Source organism: Sprattus sprattus, assembly GCF_963457725.1.
Source record: "Sprattus sprattus genome assembly, chromosome: 16".
Taxonomy (NCBI): domain Eukaryota; kingdom Metazoa; phylum Chordata; class Actinopteri; order Clupeiformes; family Clupeidae; genus Sprattus; species Sprattus sprattus.
In genome coordinates this window covers 29,697,175-29,717,205 of record NC_137914.1, presented here as the reverse complement: position 1 = coordinate 29,717,205, position 20,031 = coordinate 29,697,175, and the positions used below count along the sequence as shown (strand labels likewise).

The following is a 20,031-nucleotide window of genomic DNA, read 5'->3' as shown; positions in this document are numbered from 1 at the left end:
AATATTAGTATTAGAAGTAAGTATATTCTACATATTATATGTTGCATTTAGTTTTTAAATTAATAAATAAAATGTTCAAGGATAGCTACAGGTAGTGTCATGATAAAGGTAAGGAACACGCAATAGTTATTACTTATGAAAAAAATAATTTATAGCATTAGTTATTACTTTCTTAAAGCAGCACAACGGATCAATAGCTATTCGCTAAAGGTATGCTAGCAGTTAAAACTAACGAAATCTCTTAAAATGTGCTGCTTTTGACACAAACTAGTTACTCAGCGACTGTCCAACATCAAGCAAGTGCAACATAAGACAAAGCAAGACGGCAAATAAGCTACTTACTAGATCGGCAGAAAGTTAACAAGTCAGGTCGGCGGGCTGCGGCAGGCAAAACTACAGAACGCAGTTATATGCCTATGGACCCTACTATGGGAATTGAACGAAGGCGATTCTCCATATTAAAAGTCATTGTCGCGCCCCAATTTTTTTTAAGCTGTAATTTTAAGGTTAAACTGCTTATCCTAACCCTAATCCTGAAGTATAATTGTTGCATATTGGGGCTTTAAGAACATTCTAATAAGGACACTTAGTTGTTCTAAAGAGTCTCCTTATTGAAGTGTGGGATACAGTAAGCCCAATGTGTTACCTGGCGACAAGATAACATGGCGTTCAATGGCATGTGTTTTCCTTGCCATAGTGAGTGTGAAACAATGCAATTTCATTGTCAATTTAAAGCATTGTCATGTGTTTGGAAAGGACTGGAAACAGGACTAAATCACTAGAAGTCCCAGGAACTCCAGACTAATGACATGAGGACAGACAGGAAATCAACTCAACACAGAGAAAATAATGTCTCTCCGGTCAACCTCCAGCTGTGGCCAAAGGCAAGAGCTGACGTGCAGCCCCTACAGGAACCCTCTCCGGGCCTTTAGACAGGCACGACCACCACACTAACAGAGCAGGAGGGCCGTCTGCCAACACTGCAGATCAAAGGATGACCACACCAGTGTGTATAGCTTTACTCCCGGGCTAAAAACACGCGCCAGCGAGAGAGGCACAGCATGTCGCTTATTAGCGGATTTTCTTTTTTGGGTTCTGTAAAGTATGGGGTTTTTGAGACACATTGACAACTACATCACAGGCTCCCTCCTTACATGCGCCTGAGCTCGTGACCCCGAATTAAACACGACTGAACACTACAAATGGTTAAATCAGCCATTCTGCTCAGCGGAAGTATTCACATATTATTTCCATCCCGAATACTTCTGTCAGAGACGGAACAGTACCAGTGACAGCATTGCTATTATAATCCGCCATATGGTATTCAAACAGAGGCAGAAATCTCTTTTCATTTTCCTTTTTATTTTATTCATTTTCTTAAATTGGGGGCTCTTTCGATTGTCACCATCATTTGGACAACTTCTGGAGCGTCTTAATAAGTCCGACCAAGCAGCAAATGTAAGCTGGCAGCTAAGCAGCGGAAACCTAGCGCAAGCTAACTGTGTTCACTAATGAGCTCCGTCCCAGAGATAACTGTCTGAGAGGCTTTGGGGAGAGAGCAGGCCGGACGGTCATTATTAACCAGACTTTAATGCATCAGAGGAAGTCACAATCTAACCATGTTTGGTTACACAGTCCCCTGTTTGAGGTAAACACACACACACACATACACACACACACACACACCGAACACACACACACACACACACACACACACAAACACACACAAGCACACGCACACGCACACGCACATGCACGCACACGCAAACGCACAGGCACACGCACACACGCACACACGCACACTGTGAGACAACATTCACATACACACACAGCCATAACAGAACACACACTCACAGACACACACAAATCCACACTAACAAACTAATAGAGCTTCCAAATGGCTCCATTCTCAGTGATCATCAGTAGGAGTCTCTAATTGACTTGTTCTCAAGCAATGTAAATCCTGTGCGGGTGACCTTAATAGACGTTTATAAGAACAGAAATAATCCCATTCTGAACCATGGCGCTCCCTCCCTGCTAGTGATGGCTGGATCCCTGCATGTCTGAAGTCTTCCCTCAGTGTGATAATTGGGCTTCATCTCTCTCATGTCTACTCCTCCACTGCCTCAGTACACAAACATGATTGAAGGGACATGTTTTACAGTAAACACCCCCCCCCCACACACACACACACACACACACACCCACCCTCCTGCACACTGGTATATAGACACACACACACACACACACACACACACACACACACACACACACACACACACACACACACACACACACACACACACACACACACACAAACACACTGTGCACTCATATTGGATGGACGTGTGGTTTCCAATAAGAAATCAAGTAATAACAATAAATACTTTAAACCCTGTCGTACACAAACAAGACCTGTCTATCCTTTTAGGCTGTGTAATCGAATACATTTACATTTAGTTATTTAGCAGACGCTTTTGTCCAAAGTGACGTGCAAGGGAGAGAACAGTCAAGCTACGAGCAATAGATACCTAGCGTAACAATGAACACTATTTTACACAAGAAATAGAAAAGAAAAAAATTGAAATCAAATAGAAATAAGCTTATGTCAATGAACTGTAATGAATTAAGACACCCTGTCAAATACTCCCAATATCTATTAGTAAACCAACCAACTCACACACCATGCTGGCGTGACTTGAATTGATCTGGTGGCTGTGTGTTTGCGCGTGTGTGTGTGTGTTTTGTGTGTCTGTGTATTTGTATGTATGTATGTATGTGTGTGTGTGTGTGTGTGTGTGTGTGTGTATTTGTACTGTATGTATGTATGCAGTGGCGGTTTTAGGCACGGGCCAAGTCACGTGGGGGGCGGCACGACCAAGTAAATAAATAAATAATAATCTGGGCCGCGAAGCGGTTTTCTATTATCTATCATATCACTGTGTGGGGAATTGGCGAATTGGCGCCCCCTGCGGCTGCAGGCGTTCCTGCTTGCGCCCCTGCTTGCTAAGAAGGTGCCATCTATGTGTGAAAACGGGGAAGGGGAGGAAGCGTGGGGGAAAAGTTCACCTCTGGGACTCCCAACTGGAACAGACAAGTGGGGGGACGGGGGGATCCACTGTAGGCTATAGAGCAATACTCGAGGTGGATAGGAAAAGGGCAAAATCCGTCAGGTGCCCAATTTCGGAAAAAAAAGAAAAAAAGAATAGGAGAAACGAGCAAAACATAAAGGTATGCCACTATGTTCTCTCTGTTTGATTACAGTATCCATGTAGTGATGAAGGGCTAATGTTAATTGGTGGTAGGCTATAACTCTTACATTTGTTAGACTGCTATTCTGCTGCCTATGATTATACAACAATACATTGGTTTTAACTCAACAAACACGAGATCTCATTTCGCGATAAGACTGTGCTTTGCAACAAAACTGTTACACGTTCAGTTTTAGGTTCATCATTGGCGTTGGACCGTGTAATTAGCCAAGGGAATGTTCATATCTTTTGTAGGCAGTTTCGAAGACGGAGCATTTGCCATCTGCTTTCGTGACAAAGTATAGTTTACCAGTAATAAGTTGAAGTGTGGCATGCATAGAATTCTAGGCAGTAACCAAGCAGCTAATTGTTCCTCCCGAAAAGAAGTTAATATAGCGTTTAATGACAGATATTTAGCATGTAGGCAGTAAGGGAATGTTTATTCCCATTGAATCCCTTAAGTGTGTTATTTAAACTTCTCTGTAAAGGATTTGTGCAATTGTGCAAATGTTATCTTTCATTTATTTAGTTATAATAATATATATATATAAATCGTAATAATATATATACGCTCCAGCAGAACTCACAGATACAACTCACAGAAACGATCTTTGGCACTAGATAAGCACACACAAACACACACACATATACATACATACAGTGGCGGTTCTACAGGTGGACAGATCCAGACTCTGATGAGCAGAGGAGAGGAGAGGAGCAGAGAGGAGCAGGGAGGTTAGAGAGGAGAGGAGAGGAGAGGAGTGGAGCACAAAGGAGCAGAGAGGAGCACAGGAGGTTAGAGAGGAGCACAGAGGAGCAGGAAGGAGAGGAGCAAAGAACAGAGAAGCAGGGAGGAGCAGAGAGGACAGAGAGGAGCAAAGAGGAGCAGGAAGGAGAGGAGCAAAGAACAGAGAAGCAGGGAGGAGCAGAGAGGACAGAGAGGAGCAAAGAGGAGAGGAGAGGAGAGAGAGGAGCAGAGAGGACAGAGAGGAGTAGAGAGGACAGAGAGGAGCAGAGAGGACAGAGAGGAGCAGAGAAGAGCAGAGAGGAGCAGAGAGGACAGAGAGGAGCAGAGAGGACAGAGAGGGGCAGAGAGGACAGAGAGGAGCAGGGAGGAGCAGAGAGAAGCAGGGAGGACAGGGAGGAGCCGAGAGGAGCAGAGAGGACAGAGATACATTTCAGGTGGGAGTGTGTGTGCTCTCAGGTGCTCAGTCAGAGTGTGGCTACCAATGCCAGATCACTTGGTGATACACGCACGCACACACACAGACACATAGATAAACACACACACATACACACACACACACACACACACACACACACACACACACACACACACAGATAAACACACACACACACACACACACACACACACACACACACACACACACACATACACACACAGGCATTATTGGATGGATAAGGCTGAAGCTGTGGAATGGATTTCAATGCAGATGCTGGACTAGACAGAATCCCAATGAGGTAGAGTGTGTGTGTGTATCTGTGTGTGTGTAGGCAGGGCAGGATGTCTTGCAACCAAAACAAAGTAAAACACAGGATTATATCAGTAACAGTTACGTCCTGTCATGTCAGGTTTAGAGGATTTTATCAAATAAATGTGGATTTAAAGCATTTGTGCCACATTAAGAATCCAATGTAGCAGCTGTTTTTTGTCACAGAGAACAAAAACAAATGGTGATCTGACAAACAAGTGTTCATGATCTAATCCCCAGCTCTGTGGCTTTATCTAGGGGAGATATAGCCTGATAAGACTGAGAGAGAAAGACACAGAGAAGGACCCCTGCAGAGTAATCTGAGATCTACTGAGTCTACTGCGTACACACACACACACACACACACACACACACACACACACACACACGTACGTACACACACACACACACACACACACGCACACACACACACACGCACACACACACACACACACACACACGCATCCATACACACAAACACAGACACACACAATGAGTCAGGGCTTCCACTGCAGCAAACCTGCCAGATACACATTCATCCACATACCAGAAACATTATCACAAACACACACACACACACACTCTCACACACATCATGCCAATAGTCAGGTTATTAGGGGTGGGGGAAAAAAATCGATTATTCGATTTTTCTTGATTCTCTTTAAAACGATTCTCTCTCGATTCAGAAAAGTTCCTAATCGATTTTGTGATTAAAATTATTATTATTCTTTTTTACACGTCCATTTTATGTTGAAATGCAAAAATTGTGACAAGGAAAAGCTTTTTCTCTAATAAAAATAGAGAAGGTAATTCATCAGTTGATTTTCTTTAATTATCAAACACAAAGTAGGAAGTGTAGCAAAGACTCTGAGTAGCAAACTCAAATGATTTAAAAGTCGTAATGGATTGATAATCGTTTTATCGGTTTAGAATTGATAATCGTTTTTTTTTCACATCCATTTTATGTTGAAATGCAATTATCGATTGATTATCGATTATCAATTCGAAACACGATAAAACAATTAACGATGCATTTCGACTATTAAATCATTTGAGTTTGCAACTCAGAGACTAAAAACACTTCCTACTTTGTGTTTGATCATTCAAGAAAATCAACAGATGAATTACCTTCTTGTAGCAGGATGGATTTAAACTGACGTCACTGCACCGTCTGTTATTTCACCCCGTCCATCTAATTTGAACATAATTAGGTGGCACTCTGTAAATCTGTCCAGCCCCTATAAATGGTCAACGAGGTGCCATATGGGCATGCGTCGATTCCACGGTACCTGCTTGCGTCAAGCACAGGTCCACCAGGTTGTGGAAGCGCTATGCTTATTTGGTTGGGTCCTCGTTGCCAGCCGTTGCAACTGTATGTTGGTTGTGCGCTACGTGCAGGTATGTGTGGGTCCTTTTTTTTATGAATGAACGGTTGTGTTTTAGCTAGCTACTCAACTGTGCTCTGTGTACTGTGCTTAGATAACAGACACATCGTAGCTGCTGCCTGTCGTCCTGTGTGCTGTGCCCCCGGATGCTTGGTAGGCTAGCTTACTGTTCCTTTTTAATATTAGTACTCCTGGCGTTCGTGGGACGGTAACGTTCCTATATTTCTCCCGTAGGAATTAGCTGGGGCCGGTTGACAACGCTGCTGTTTTGCTGATACTTGTTTTACATCTAGCTTCTAGCTAGCGTCTCACGTCGCTGTTTTGTGGCCTGCTGTGGCGAGTGGCCGCTTGCTTGACTTTGCTAACTTTTGGAGGGTTTCTCGCATCCCCATATATATATCTATCTCCCGGCTTTTTACAAAGCCATACAATAAATCAAATGTCACGCAGCTTCAATTAACCTGAATCATTTGGGTCAATGTGTACGCTAGATGTATGCCTATTTTTTTTTTTAAATATCTTGGATATGGATATCACAATGATTTCCTCATGTGGTAAATACTTTATTTTCCTTGTAATTATATATGGCTTGCCAAAAAATTGGTGTATATCTCACGTCGGTCTCCTCGGCTGTGAACTTTTCCGGTCTTCCACCAGGTAATTCCGCCATTAAAATAACAAGCCGCTATGGAATATGCGCTCCTCGCTCTTAAAGGGAATGTGAGATGACGCTCGGATTGGTTTATTGCATATTACGCCCAAACCCCACCTATGGCTGAGTAACCTCTGTAGCGGCCTCCTGGCTGCCTCAGCTGGAGTCGCTTTGACGGGAGTATCCAGTTAAGTTCTGACGCGCGTTCTTGTTTCTCAGTGCTCTTGTTTATTTTCTTTCAGGTCTCTTTACATTACAGATCATCTTGTTTTCTTCTCAAACTAAGTAAATAACTATGAAATTAACACTGCTTTACAAGGTTCCACGACACGGTCAAAAAACTTTTTCCCTTCCTACACCCGCCATCAGAAATCCAATTAAATGCTGAGCCACCTGTGCTCCGGTTAGATAGGCGAGAGTAGGGAGGAGCAACCAATCAGGGCCCACTATAGCCCAAGCACCAGTGCCACTCCCAAATGCATAGTAAATATACTAAATATCGCTAAATGAATAATTATCATCATGCAGACATAAAACTAAATAACTAAATATCACCATAAAGTGAGGAAAATAGAAAAAAGAGAAAATGGCTCCAACAACCTCCTTTGGACCAACCCATTTGACACTTGCGCTTTTTCCGCCGTTATAATAGCAACTGCGCCATAGAGCCGCCCACACAGCTACTTGCGTTTGGCGCCGTCCTACTTGCGTTTCTGATCGTCTAAATAGGGCCCCATGTCTCATTCTGAAGACAGACACCATGTCTCATCCTGATGACAGACACCATGACTCATCCTGAAGACACACACCATGTCTCATCCTCACACCATGACTCTTCCTGAAGACAGACATCATGTCTCATCCTCACACCATGACTCATCCTGAAGACAGACACCATGTCTCATCCTGAAGACACACACCATGTCTCATCCTCACACCATGACTCTTCCTGAAGACAGACATCATGTCTCATCCTCACACCATGACTCATCCTGAAGACAGACACCATGACTCATCCTGAAGACACACACCATGTCTCATCCTCACACCATGACTCTTCCTGAAGACAGACATCATGTCTCATCCTCACACCATGACTCATCCTGAAGACAGACACCATGTCTCATCCTGAAGACACACACCATGTCTCATCCTGAGACAGACACCATGTCTCATCCTCACACCATGACTCTTCCTGAAGACAGACATCATGTCTCATCCTGAGACAGACACCATGTCTCATCCTCACACCATGACTCATCCTGAAGACAGACACCATGTCTCATCCTGATGACAGACACCCAGCTCATTCTGAAGACAGACACCATGTCTCATCCTCACACCATGACTCATCCTGAAGACAGACATCATGTCTCATCCTGATGACAGACACCATGTCTCATCCTCACACCATGTCTCATCCTGAGACAGACACCATGTCTCATCCTCACACCATGACTCATCCTGAAGACAGACATCATGTCTCATCCTGATGACAGACACCATGTCTCATCCTCACACCATGACTCATCCTGAAGACAGACATCATGTCTCATCCTGATGACAGACACCCAGCTCATTCTGAAGACAGACACCATGTCTCATCCTCACACCATGACTCATCCTGAAGACAGACACCATGTCTCATTCTGAGAACATTCCCCTTCCCCCTCCCACCTCCATCCCTCTACCCTGAAACTCTCCATGCTTAGGCAGAACCACTGCAGCTGTGTTTGTGTGTGTGTATGTGTGTGTGTCTCCAATGTGAGGCAGATTCACCACAATTGACGCTGTGTGTGTGTGGGCGTCCGTGTGTTTGTGTGTTTGGGGGGGGGCGTGTGTCTGTGTGTGTGTGTCTCTATCGTGACTTGATTCACTCCAGCTGACGTTGTGTGTGTGTGTGGCCGTCCGTATGTGTGTGTGTGTGTGTGTGCGTGTGTGTTTGCGTGTGCTCGTGTGTGTGCGTTCATGAGTTGGACAACTGCAATCTTCTAACAAATTCCTAATGTCTTAGAGAGAAATTGACACTGGAAAGCATCTAGCCTGGATCCTGACCCGTACAGTGATACAGATGCAGTACCCCTCCACACAGAGACAAGGTGTTGATGCAGGCACTACTCTTCTGCTAGCGTCCTCCATGCATCCTCCCTCTGCTCTCTAGCTGCACCAAGACTCACTTTAGCCTTTAGAACAGCTACACTCCCATTGGGCTGCAGCCAACTGCTGCTTCATTACACCTGAATGGAAAATCACGCCGCGCACAAAGCCTTACATAGCCTGTCCATCGCACTCTCTTTGTGCTCTCTGTGTGTTCCTGTCACAGCAGGTGATGTGGTGTGTGTGTGTGTGTGTGTGTGTGTTAGAGAGCTAGAGAGCTAGAGCTAGAGAGAGAAAGAGTGAATGGGAGTGTGAGAGACACAGAAAGAGAGAGCGAGAGTGTGTGAGTGTGTTGGGAGGAAGAGGGAGGAGCAGTGAGACTTCAAATTGAGACTGCTGCCTAGTCCCCCCCCCCCCCCCCCCACACACACACATCTTTTATCCTCGTCCGCAGAGAGAAATTGTTATTAATAAACACAGTCAGCGCTCGTAAAGGATTCCCATTGATTAATTAGCCACTGTTCAAATAGCCTGCACAATGAGGCGCACTCAAAGGGCTCCAGACAGGGAAGCGAAGGGGAGCTCCCTCGTCCCAGTGCTGTCTGCCTCTGCAGCGCTTCTGGGCCGGATCTGTTCTGGTGGATCCAGGCCAGATGTGGGCCAGAACCAGGCCGTGACCCGCTGCTATTGCTGCTGCTCTCAGTGAGGTACGAAGAGTGGGTTGGGTTCTAAAAGCACGCAGAGAGGACTATCACACACACACACACACACACACACACACACACAAAGTGGACTGTATCACACACACACACGCACGCACACAAACAGGGGACTACATTGCTCACAAAACACACACACACACACACACACACAGAGAGGACTGTATCACACACACTCACACACACAGGGGACTGTATCATGTATGTATGACTGTATGTATGTATATTGCTCAGAAAACAGACACACACAGAGGGGACTGTATCACACACACACACACACACACACAGAGAAGGGACTATATCACACACACACACACACACACACACGGGACTATATCGCTCACACACACACACACAGAGGGGGCCGTATCACATGCCTCGGTGCTGACTGAATGAGCGAATGTGAAAACAATGGCTGGCACACCAACTCTTCCCCACACAGCTGCCGACTCGGAGCGGGAGCTTGAGCTGGAGCGAGAGATGTACGGAACATGATGGCTGGCTATAAACAGCTGTTCATTCTACGAGCTGCTCCCCTCAAATAGAAGACAACACTGGAACTGGGGTGCAGATCTGGGGTGCGGACGAGAGCTGGCGCTGGCTGCTACCCATGTCCCATCCCACTCCTCCTCCTCCTCCTCCTCCTCCTCCCTGCCAAGCCCCATGGGGCAGCGGTACAGCCCGTAAAAAACGAACAACAGCGAGAAGCCGGCTGCGGTTTATTCATTTATCATGGTTTTATATGCCTGCTATAAAGGGAGACGAGTTTCACCCAACAGCCACTGTCACAATCATAAATTTAACAAACCATCTCCCTCTCGCCCCCTCCCTCTCTCCCTCTCCCTTTCAGTCTCTCTTCCTCCCTCCCTCCCTCTCTCCATCTCTCCCTCTCTGGTGTTGCCCCCCGCAGACAAACCGCCTCATCGTCATTGTGTGGTTTCTCTCCCGACAGGAGGGAGCCTCGCCATGCTGGGGTGAAACAGTTTGACATAAGACATTCAATCACTCTGCCCTCACACATGTTGCAGGGCTCAGGCACACTCTGCTCTGGGTGCTTAAGGCAGACATGTTATGCTTTTTTAGGAGTGTTTAAGCTTGGCCACAACCATCACCACTACACCCACAGCCATCATCATCACCATCACTGTCATCAGCAACATCACCACCATCAGCATCACCATCATCACCACCATCAGCATCACCAGCCTCATCAACATTTAGTGACGCAAACACAGTAGCTTACTCTTTTGAAAGTGTTAAATGCATTGAATCTTTCCAGTGTGAGCAAAGCAATCTCAGTCAGCCACTTACACTGAAATGGACCTCTGTAGAGCCCTGCCACATCTGCTCCCAAGTCATGTGCTAGCTGAGTATAGCTGCTCAACATGACTGGAGGCATTCTGTGAGTTGTGCAGAGAAACTATAGCGTATACGGTGAGCAACCACTGATATAGCCTATCCTTTCAGATCAAACTACTGATGGACAGTTGTTATTGCATGCCTGTTAATATTAAACTAAAGTATGCGTTGACTGATAAAGAAAGACCTATTTAAAGTGTAAACATTTTCTGCGATCATTTCCTTTTCACGATTCAAATCTTGTCAAAACACTGCCTGATCGAGTCGGCGGGGTGTCCCGAACAGACTGAAATAAATCAATCTGGAATAATTTCTTTTGATACGAATTTCGATAAATGCATCTCTAGAGGAAACTGCAGCATCTCTTTATAGCATACTGGTATATGTTCAGAATTTCTGCCGAATTCTGATGCCTGTAAACACCATAGGAATCACACTCACACACACAAACATACCGTGCCTACCTGCGCTTTATGTTGTTGTCCATCTTCGAGTTCTGAAACGCTGTTCATGATTTTCCATCGATCATTTACCATTCTCCGGAAATCTTAAAATCCAGGAGTTGGTGTCATGGGCAAGAGGAGAGAGGATCTATCAGCAGTCTTAAATTAGTTGCTCTACTAACACAACGAAAAAGAATAACTACAACAAAAAAAAGACTACTTCTCTACGTCTAGATTTCTACTCTAGGTCTGGATGGGAATCTAACAGCCAGGGCAGAACACACTTTGTACATGTACATACTTATGGGATCCTTCTCCGAAAGAAAAAACGGACAGTTTCAATTGGAATTTCCGTGGAGCTTTGAGGAGAGAATGCCACAGCACAAACGGTTCGCTGATTTGTCGGTAGTCCTCAGAAATAATTCGTACTCCCTGCGTCTTGTAAGAGATAAAAAAAAAAAACGATCCTGGCCTGTTTACATATTAGTTTAAGGATTTAGGGTCTAAGAATCCCACTTGCACGCACAGCCGTTGCTGGTGCCACTCCTGGTGCGCTTTAGGTACTCAAGACGCGCCTGCCCTCGTTGAAGCTGAGGAGCTCTGGCGCCGCGCGGAAAGATAAGCCTTCCTCTTTCTGGCTCGTGCGAGACGCGGAAGCGGGTGACTGCTCAGATTTCGATGCCCGGGGCGGTGTCCCAGCACTCGCGCCGGTAAGGGAAGAGAAGCGCGGAGCGTCTGTGCCTCGTGCTGAACTGCACTCGTCTACTCCCACCTGCTCTCTCACGGCGTTGCATCCTCGAGCCCAGCACTTCTATTGGCCGGGAACACAGGAACAGCCTGGAGAGAATATTTCGATAGTTATTTTTTGGTGGGGTGGGGGCTGCAGTATATGTATACATTCACTTTAGACCTCCAAGAATGAGGTTTCGAATAGACATAAACAACCATTTGAACAAGTGTTAATATACATTTTAATGTTTTTGGTTCATATGAATAAAATAGTAAAACAAGGTCTTTCTCCCTCCCATATGTTCATGCTTATTTCTATCTATCCATATGTTCTGATGTAGCTGAATTATGAATAACTAGTTCAAAATACAAGCAATGTACCTGACACTAATTAAGACTAACCTTAACAACTCAGCCCAGTTTCTATAAAATGAATGGAGCTGTATGAGAACAGATCACCTACAAAAAGCTGAAGCAGCTCTTTCTTCTTGACCCAGTATCCAGCTATTCTTTTCACTTAATTTCTTCTGCTGACACACTTCAGCACGCCACTATCTCTTACCAGTATTTAGAACAGACAAAATGTTGTCCGAAAGGATTAAATGAATTGTGCTTGCAGACAGTTACTTGCATTTGTTTTCATGATTTGAGTCGTACTAGTATTTGGACAAACTGATGATTTTGAATAGGAACTGAATAGAGAGGAAAGACGGTACGCTACAATCTTTGGATTGACTCTCCAAATGAAAGGCTTGGTATGATGGTGAGCTATTCTACCACACCACCCCCTCTGGCAGTACCCCGGAATGTGAGGGTGGTTTTAAGCACAGAAGGGAACTTGTTCACACCTACACACTTGTGTCATGCGGTCTATTTAACAAGGCAAGACACTCGCTATGATGCTTTACCGTGTGTGTGTGTGTGTGTGTGGGTTTGTGTGTGTGTGTGTGTGTGTGTGTGTGTGTGCGTGTGAATTGGGGAGGGGAACAGGCAGGAGGTGTTATATGTTCATCTAGGGAGGGAGAAAGTTAGTGCCAGCTACTGAATCAGTGTCTGATCTCTGAATCACACAGGCTGCCTCAGAGGTACAGGCAGTGGAGGCAAGGCCTTACGGAGGCCAGTACTGAGTGATGTCCACGCTGTCCACCAGTCCCATCCCAGGCAAGTGTTGTCATATTCAGTAAATTGCTCCTCACAGTCCTCTGGCTCTCCTTTCAGTGTTGGCCCTACTCCACAGCCCTGTAAATGAGAGACAAACACATTGGCTCGGATCGCCATAAACAATCGCAGCAAATCAACACAGTGCTTCAGAAGCACGCAAGGGAGGGGTGTGATTTGATTGGCTGGTGAGCTCCAACATCAACAACATCTGCAAAACCTAAACCAAATAGAGTACTGCTTCTATGAATAAATATGAACTCAGATAGTGGAACAGCTAATGCTAGGCCCAATTTGGTTCAGATTTTGGCCCTTATGTGGGCCGGATGCAGCTGGTTCCTGGGCAGTGAGAGTACAGTGAGGGGAGCCCATTGGGTTTGTTTGCATGTGTTTTAGGATAGAATGATACAGTAAGCTAAATCATTGGGTTTGTTTGCATGTGTTTTAGGATAGAATGATACAGTAAGCTAAATCATTGGGTTTGTTTGCATGTGTTTTAGGATAGAATGATACAGTAAGCTAAATCATTGGGTTTGTTTGCATGTGTTTTAGGATAGAATGATACAGTAAGCTAAATCATTGGGTTTGTTTGCATGTGTTTTAGGATAGAATGATACAGTAAGCTAAATCATTGGGTTTGTTTGCATGTGTTTTAGGATAGAATGATACAGTAAGCTAAATCATTGGGTTTGTTTGCATGTGTTTTAGGATAGAATGATACAGTAAGCTAAATCATTGGGTTTGTTTGCATGTGTTTTAGGATAGAATGCTAAAGTAAGCTAAATCATTGGGTTTGTTTGCATGTGTTTTAGTATAGAATGATACAGTAAGCTAAATCCAGGTGAGTCCTACTGATGCCAACAGAGGTGTAGCTAGAAATTGGGCCTAAACTGAAAAATGATTTGCCTCTATAGTCTAAATGTCCAACATGCATAGTGCCAGGCCATCTAAACAGCAATGGGGCCCCCTTAATGCCCTCCTCCTAAACACTTGCTGAGATAGCCAGGGAAAAGAGTTTCAGAGTGATGGCCCTTTGCCCTGGACTTGGGATATCCGTCAGGGGTGCACAGGTGGCATCAGGTGGCATCCGGTCTCATACCTCGCCTCGCCTCTTGTGGCCCGCCGAACTTTTGATCCCTGTAGGATGAGCAGCGATGACAGCAGCGAGTGAACACTGTTAACACTGGCAACGTTCAGACACAGAGCGGAGTGTTAATGAACTTGTCATCTTCTTCTTCTGAAATGTGAGGCTTGTGATGGTGAGGTTTCACGCCTGGCAGGACAGCAGTGTGTTTGAATAAGCTGCCAAAGAGAGCAGCCCTTTCATCAGAGCGTATCCTTTTCACTCATGAAGGATGCGAAAGGGGAAGAACAACAACCACAACAGAATACAATTTACAGAAAAATACAGTTCATTGATGTTTGTAAATGATACATCTCCTCATGTTAATGAAAGTAAAATGAAATAATGAATGTATTTGTTGCCTAATTAAAATGTTTTCTGTTTTGTTGAGCAATGTTGCACGTTACAATAAGAACATATAGAATCATTTACGTAGGAGACTGCAGTCAAATGTATGATTTGGCAGTGCTTTGTGGTATACTTGAATGCACAATTGTATTACTGTAAGTAGATCTTAAATAGCATACAATCATTCAAATATATTGTGGTAAGGCATGCTACAATAAGGCATGCTCTATTGCTATAAAGGTGCCCCACAGTATATAGTACTATCCTTTCAGTAAACCATAGAAAGTTGAGTAAGATTTTCAGGCTCATTGCTTCACTAGTTTAGTTCAGCAGCAAGTGGGACACCAGATTAAGGCCTGATTATGTGCAGGGCCAGATCTAGGAATGGTTAGGGCCCGATGTGCAGGGCCAGATCTGGGACAGGTTAGGGCCCGATGTGCAGGGCCAGATCTGAGACAGATTAGGGCCCCAAGTGCAGGGCCAGATCTGGGACAGGTTAGGGCCCCAAGTGCAGGGCCAGATCTGGGAATGGTTAGGGCCCGATGTGCAGGGCCAGATCTGGGAATGGTTAGGGCCCCAAGCGCAGGGCCAGATCTTGGGCAGGTTAGGGCCCTATGTTCAGGGCCAGATCTTGGGCAGGTTAGGGCCAGATGTGCAGGGCCAGATCTGGGACAGGTTCAGCTTATCTCTGGGTTAAAGATGCCAGCTTTGCAATAAACCCTAAAGGCAGAGTAGCGTTTTAAACCAGACCACAGGGTCCAGACAAACATATTCACTAGAGCAGCGTTTTAAACCAGGTCACAGGGTCTAGACAAACATATTCATTAGTAGAGTTTTGAACCAGATCACAGGGTCTAGAGACAAACATATTCATTAGTAGAGTTTTAAACCAGACCACAGGGTCTAGAGACAAACATATTCATTAGTAGAGTTTTAAACCAGACCACAGGGTCTAGAGACAAACATATTCATTAGTAGAGTTTTGAACCAGATCACAGGGTCTAGAGACAAACATATTCATTAGTAGAGTTTTAAACCAGACCACAGGGTCCAAACAAACATATTCAAACATATTTATTAGTAGAGTTTTAAACCAGACCACAGGGTCTAAACAAACATATTCATTAGTAGAGTTTAAACCAGACCACAGGGTCTGGACAAACATATTCATTGGTAGAGTTTTAAACCAGACCACAGGGTCCAAACAAACATATTCACTAGAGTCCCGTTTTAAACCAGACCACAGGGTTCAGACAAACATATTAATTAGTAGAGTTTTAAACCAGACCACAGGGTCCTCCAGACAAACACATTCATTAGTAGAGTTTAAACCAGACCACAGGGTCTAGACAAACATATTCATTAGTAGAGTTTTTAACCAGACCACAGGGTCTAGACAAACATATTCACTAGTAGAGTTTTAAACCAGATCACATGGTCCAGACAAACATATTCATTAGAGTAGCGTTTTAAACCAGATCACAGGGTCCAGACAAACATATTCATTTCAATGTTCCAATAAAATCACTCTGTGAACATTTTGCTACACATTTCGCTCTTTCCTCAAACGATCATCTCCTCACTATTTCAAACACCAGGTCATAAATATAACATCTTAGGAAATACTTCAATCATAGACAAGATGATATATTTATAAAACATACTTTAAAGTCTTCTCTCTGTATCTGGTGGGACCATTCAGGGCAGAAACCTCCATCCCCTATCTGGAGCAGCTATTTGAGCAGAACTCATGGTGACCTGATCCACCAGGGTCAGGGAGATGATATGCCCAGTGCAGCCTCCTGAGAAGGCTTCTTACTGTAAAACCCCATTATTGTTACAGTTTTTTACAATTGCTAAAACACTAAAACCCACTGGCTGAGCAAAGTTCTCAGTTGCCTGACCTCATGAAGCTAATTGTGCAGTCTGTTGTCAATACCTTAAACTATTTCTCATGGTAAAACACAATTTGCAGGTCTCACTTAGACTTTTCAGCAAAACTCTAAACACATTCTCAGTCTTAAAACACATTCTGCACTCTAATTCACATGTCATCCATACTGGTAAACACAAGTGGCAACAATCAAATACAAATAGAGAACAAATGTCATTGATTGAACACAACCACTCAAAATTGATTTAACTTGTATCAAATGATGTGACACAACCAATATGAGCCAGTTTAGGGAGCAAACAGGTTGTTGAAGGTGGGAAGGAGAAAGTCAGAGAATGAATAGAAGAAACAATGTGAGGGAAGGAGGACAAGTAAACACCAGGTTGACTCCTTTGATTTGTGTCCTTTTTACTGTGGTAGTGTATATTGTAGTAGGCCTACAGTGCATTGTAGGCTGTATAAGGACAATGCGTAAACAAGTTGTATGGCCCTGAACATTGTGCTTTCTATTTGGTACAGTAACAGTACTGATTGCTCAATAGATTTTGACTGGTTGCAGGTTCATATCAACAAAGAACAAGAGTGAGTTGTGAGTAGTGAGATGCAGGGTACAGTACTATAGGGGTACAAGAAGGAGAAAGAACCAACACAAATTAGAGCAAAGCAAAGTAGTAATTTCTGATACATTTGTATAGCTACTATGAGAGAACATGTTTTCATTCATCAAAAGTCAATGATAGATAAATATGAAATTTGTTTTGAGGTAAAAACAAAATGTTCTTCTCCCTGAGAACTATATGTTTTGAACAGTGTGTTTTCTATTTTTTGGTGTATTGTTTACTGACTGCTTGAAAGTGTATATAATTTTGAACACTTTGTTTATGATTTGACAGCAGTGTTTGATTTTGAGCACAGGTAAAACTGTTTTGAGGCGAAAGTTTCATTTTGCAAGAGGATTCAGAGGTTTTGTAAATAGTGCTTGAAGATGAAGTTTTGTGTTTAGAGTTTAGAGAAAATGAGTGACTGTTTCAAGAATGTGATTTAGCAATTGTAAAAAACTGTATTACAGTAAAACCACACAGCATAACACACAGATACAGAGAGAGAGAGAGAAAGAGAGAGAGAGAGAGAAAGGGAGAGAGAGAGAGAAAGGGAGAGAGAGCCAGAGAGCCAGAGAGAGAGAGAGAGAGAGAGAGACGTAGAGAGAGAGAGCAAGAGAGAGAACACCAAGAATGTAAGGTTTAATCCTCCCTGTAGTCCTCTTTTCCTCTTCTAGTGATGAGGCATGGGGAGAGAGGTGTAAGTCTGTGTGTTATTATGTTTGTATGTGTGTGTGTGTGTGTGTGTGTGTGTGTGTGTGTGTGTGTGTGTGTGTGTAGGAGTCTCTGCATGTGTGTATATGTGTGTGAACTTATGTCGATGTGCTTGCATGCGTGTGTGTGTGTGTGGGGGGGGGCTATCTTAACTCAGCTAGGGTTTGCTGCTAATACAGGATTAGTGCTGGGTTGAGTGGGACACAACCCTGGTGCCCTCTTCCTCCCCAGTGACCCATTTTGACCTAAAACAAATACCCCATGGGGTGTACCCAGCATGTCTGGCATATGCCTACGCAATCCCAAGACCCCCATGCATTATTTTACAGCTAGATTAGTGCCAGTACAGTGAAATGAGCTTTTAAGATTGTCATTTACTGTGCTTACGGACGTCATGAAGGCGCCGGTCGGATTGCCATTACAACTGTATAAAATGACAGTGTTGACCACTGTGTTGGTGCCAATGGCAGGCATTTGTCCACTAACGCCCGCTGATAAATTCAGCGCAGCTGTCAATGCGTACTCCTGGCAGCGGCGCCTGGGGGGGAAATAATGGGCTATTCACGAAAGCGGTGGAGTGTTTCGACACAAATAGAGTGTAAAATGGGAGTCCGATGAGGCCGTGTCAGAGCTGTCAGACAAGGGAGGGTGTGCAGGGCCGCGTCTCCTTCACCCTTCACAGGAGCCCACTCCTCACTCCTCAGCTCTCTGCACGACTCCCAGCCACTCCAGATGAACGCAGCACCCAGTGCAAACTAACTTTCCAGATTTATGCTCCAGATCTGCGCTGGACCTGCCCCAGATCATCCCACAGTCTGCTGTTGAGCGGGTGTGATGTTTTGGATGTGTGTTGCTTCTACAGACTCAAACAGCAAATGGATGCTAGGATGCATGTGTCCCTGATACATCATTTTGTTGTTCAAAAACTTGGATTATTTTACATACTCAGATTCATCTTGATCTAATCTAGTCTATTGTTGAGCGGTGTTCAGAAGATTCACCCTTTCCCTGTTCCCTCACGGCCACGCCCCCTTTCCCAGCCTGTTAATTTCCCCACCTGGTTTCACTCACCCCCAGCCTGATCACCTGCCACCCTGCCACCACCTTTTATAAACTACACCTGTGCTCACAGCCCCTTCCTTCCTCACAGACATGGATTTTGAATGTGCTCCTTTGTGTGCGTTCCTGACTTATGTAAGTTTTTATTTATTATTTTCATGGACTGATATTGTTTTAGTTGTGTAAAATGTGCCCCTAGCATTGTTTGTTAGCCCTGATTCGTTGACCTTGTTTAACAGTTTGATGTGGCACATTGTTTGTTCCATGTAGTTGTATCTGATTTGTATATCCTTCCCTTCCTCTCCTAGAAACCACACACCCTCTTACCTTCCCTCCCCGCACACACCTTCCCACCTACCTGCCTTACACACACAGCTTCCTACCTACCTGCCTTACACACACACACACACACACACACACCTTCCTTCCTGACTTACACCTTCAGTCCTGACCACACACATCATCCTTCCACACACCTTCCCTCCACACACCTTCCTTCACCTGCCTTCCTCAAACACCCACCCGATCCTACAGTCCGAAATAAAACCCTGAATTGTTACACCTTGACTGGAGTGTGTGTCTCATCCACCACCCCCATCGGTCTCAAGCCAGCCACCCTGCACCTCCTCCAAACCTCCTTTTCAATCGGTGTCATGCTGTGAACAAGCTGCGTCTTACAAACTCAAACAGCACAGTATGTTAAGACAGCGACTCGGAACATGTGCAACAAATCACTGTATCAACAAAAATCAACGGTATCCATTTTGATCCACCTGAGAGTCTGTTGTTGAACCGGCATCGTGCTGTGAACATGCTGCGCACCAACAAACTCCAACACCACAAGGATTTTAAGACTGCGTCTACGAACACATGCAGCAAACTCGTTTGACCTGGAACTGTGTGCGTATCACACCACCGCTGCGTTAATTGGCTCGGGCATGGATTGAAGTTATTTGTAGGTTAGCCCTCGTAATTCATACAGCGAGAGAACTCGCCTTTTGTAACAAC

At 44.5% G+C, this 20,031-nt stretch overlaps 1 protein-coding gene across 1 annotated transcript in view; it reads right to left on the bottom strand.

Moving 5' to 3' along the window:
* Positions 1–11,492, bottom strand: part of fibcd1a (fibrinogen C domain containing 1a) — a gene marked incomplete at both ends in the record, with an annotated part of 121,949 nt that extends 110,457 nt beyond the window's left edge. Inside the window, one exon of the mRNA XM_080854645.1 lies at positions 11,421–11,492. Within this exon, the coding sequence (XP_080710771.1) occupies positions 11,421–11,492 (72 nt within the window). The remainder of the gene's footprint in view (positions 1–11,420) is intronic.
* Positions 11,493–20,031: the final 8,539 nt, after the last annotated feature.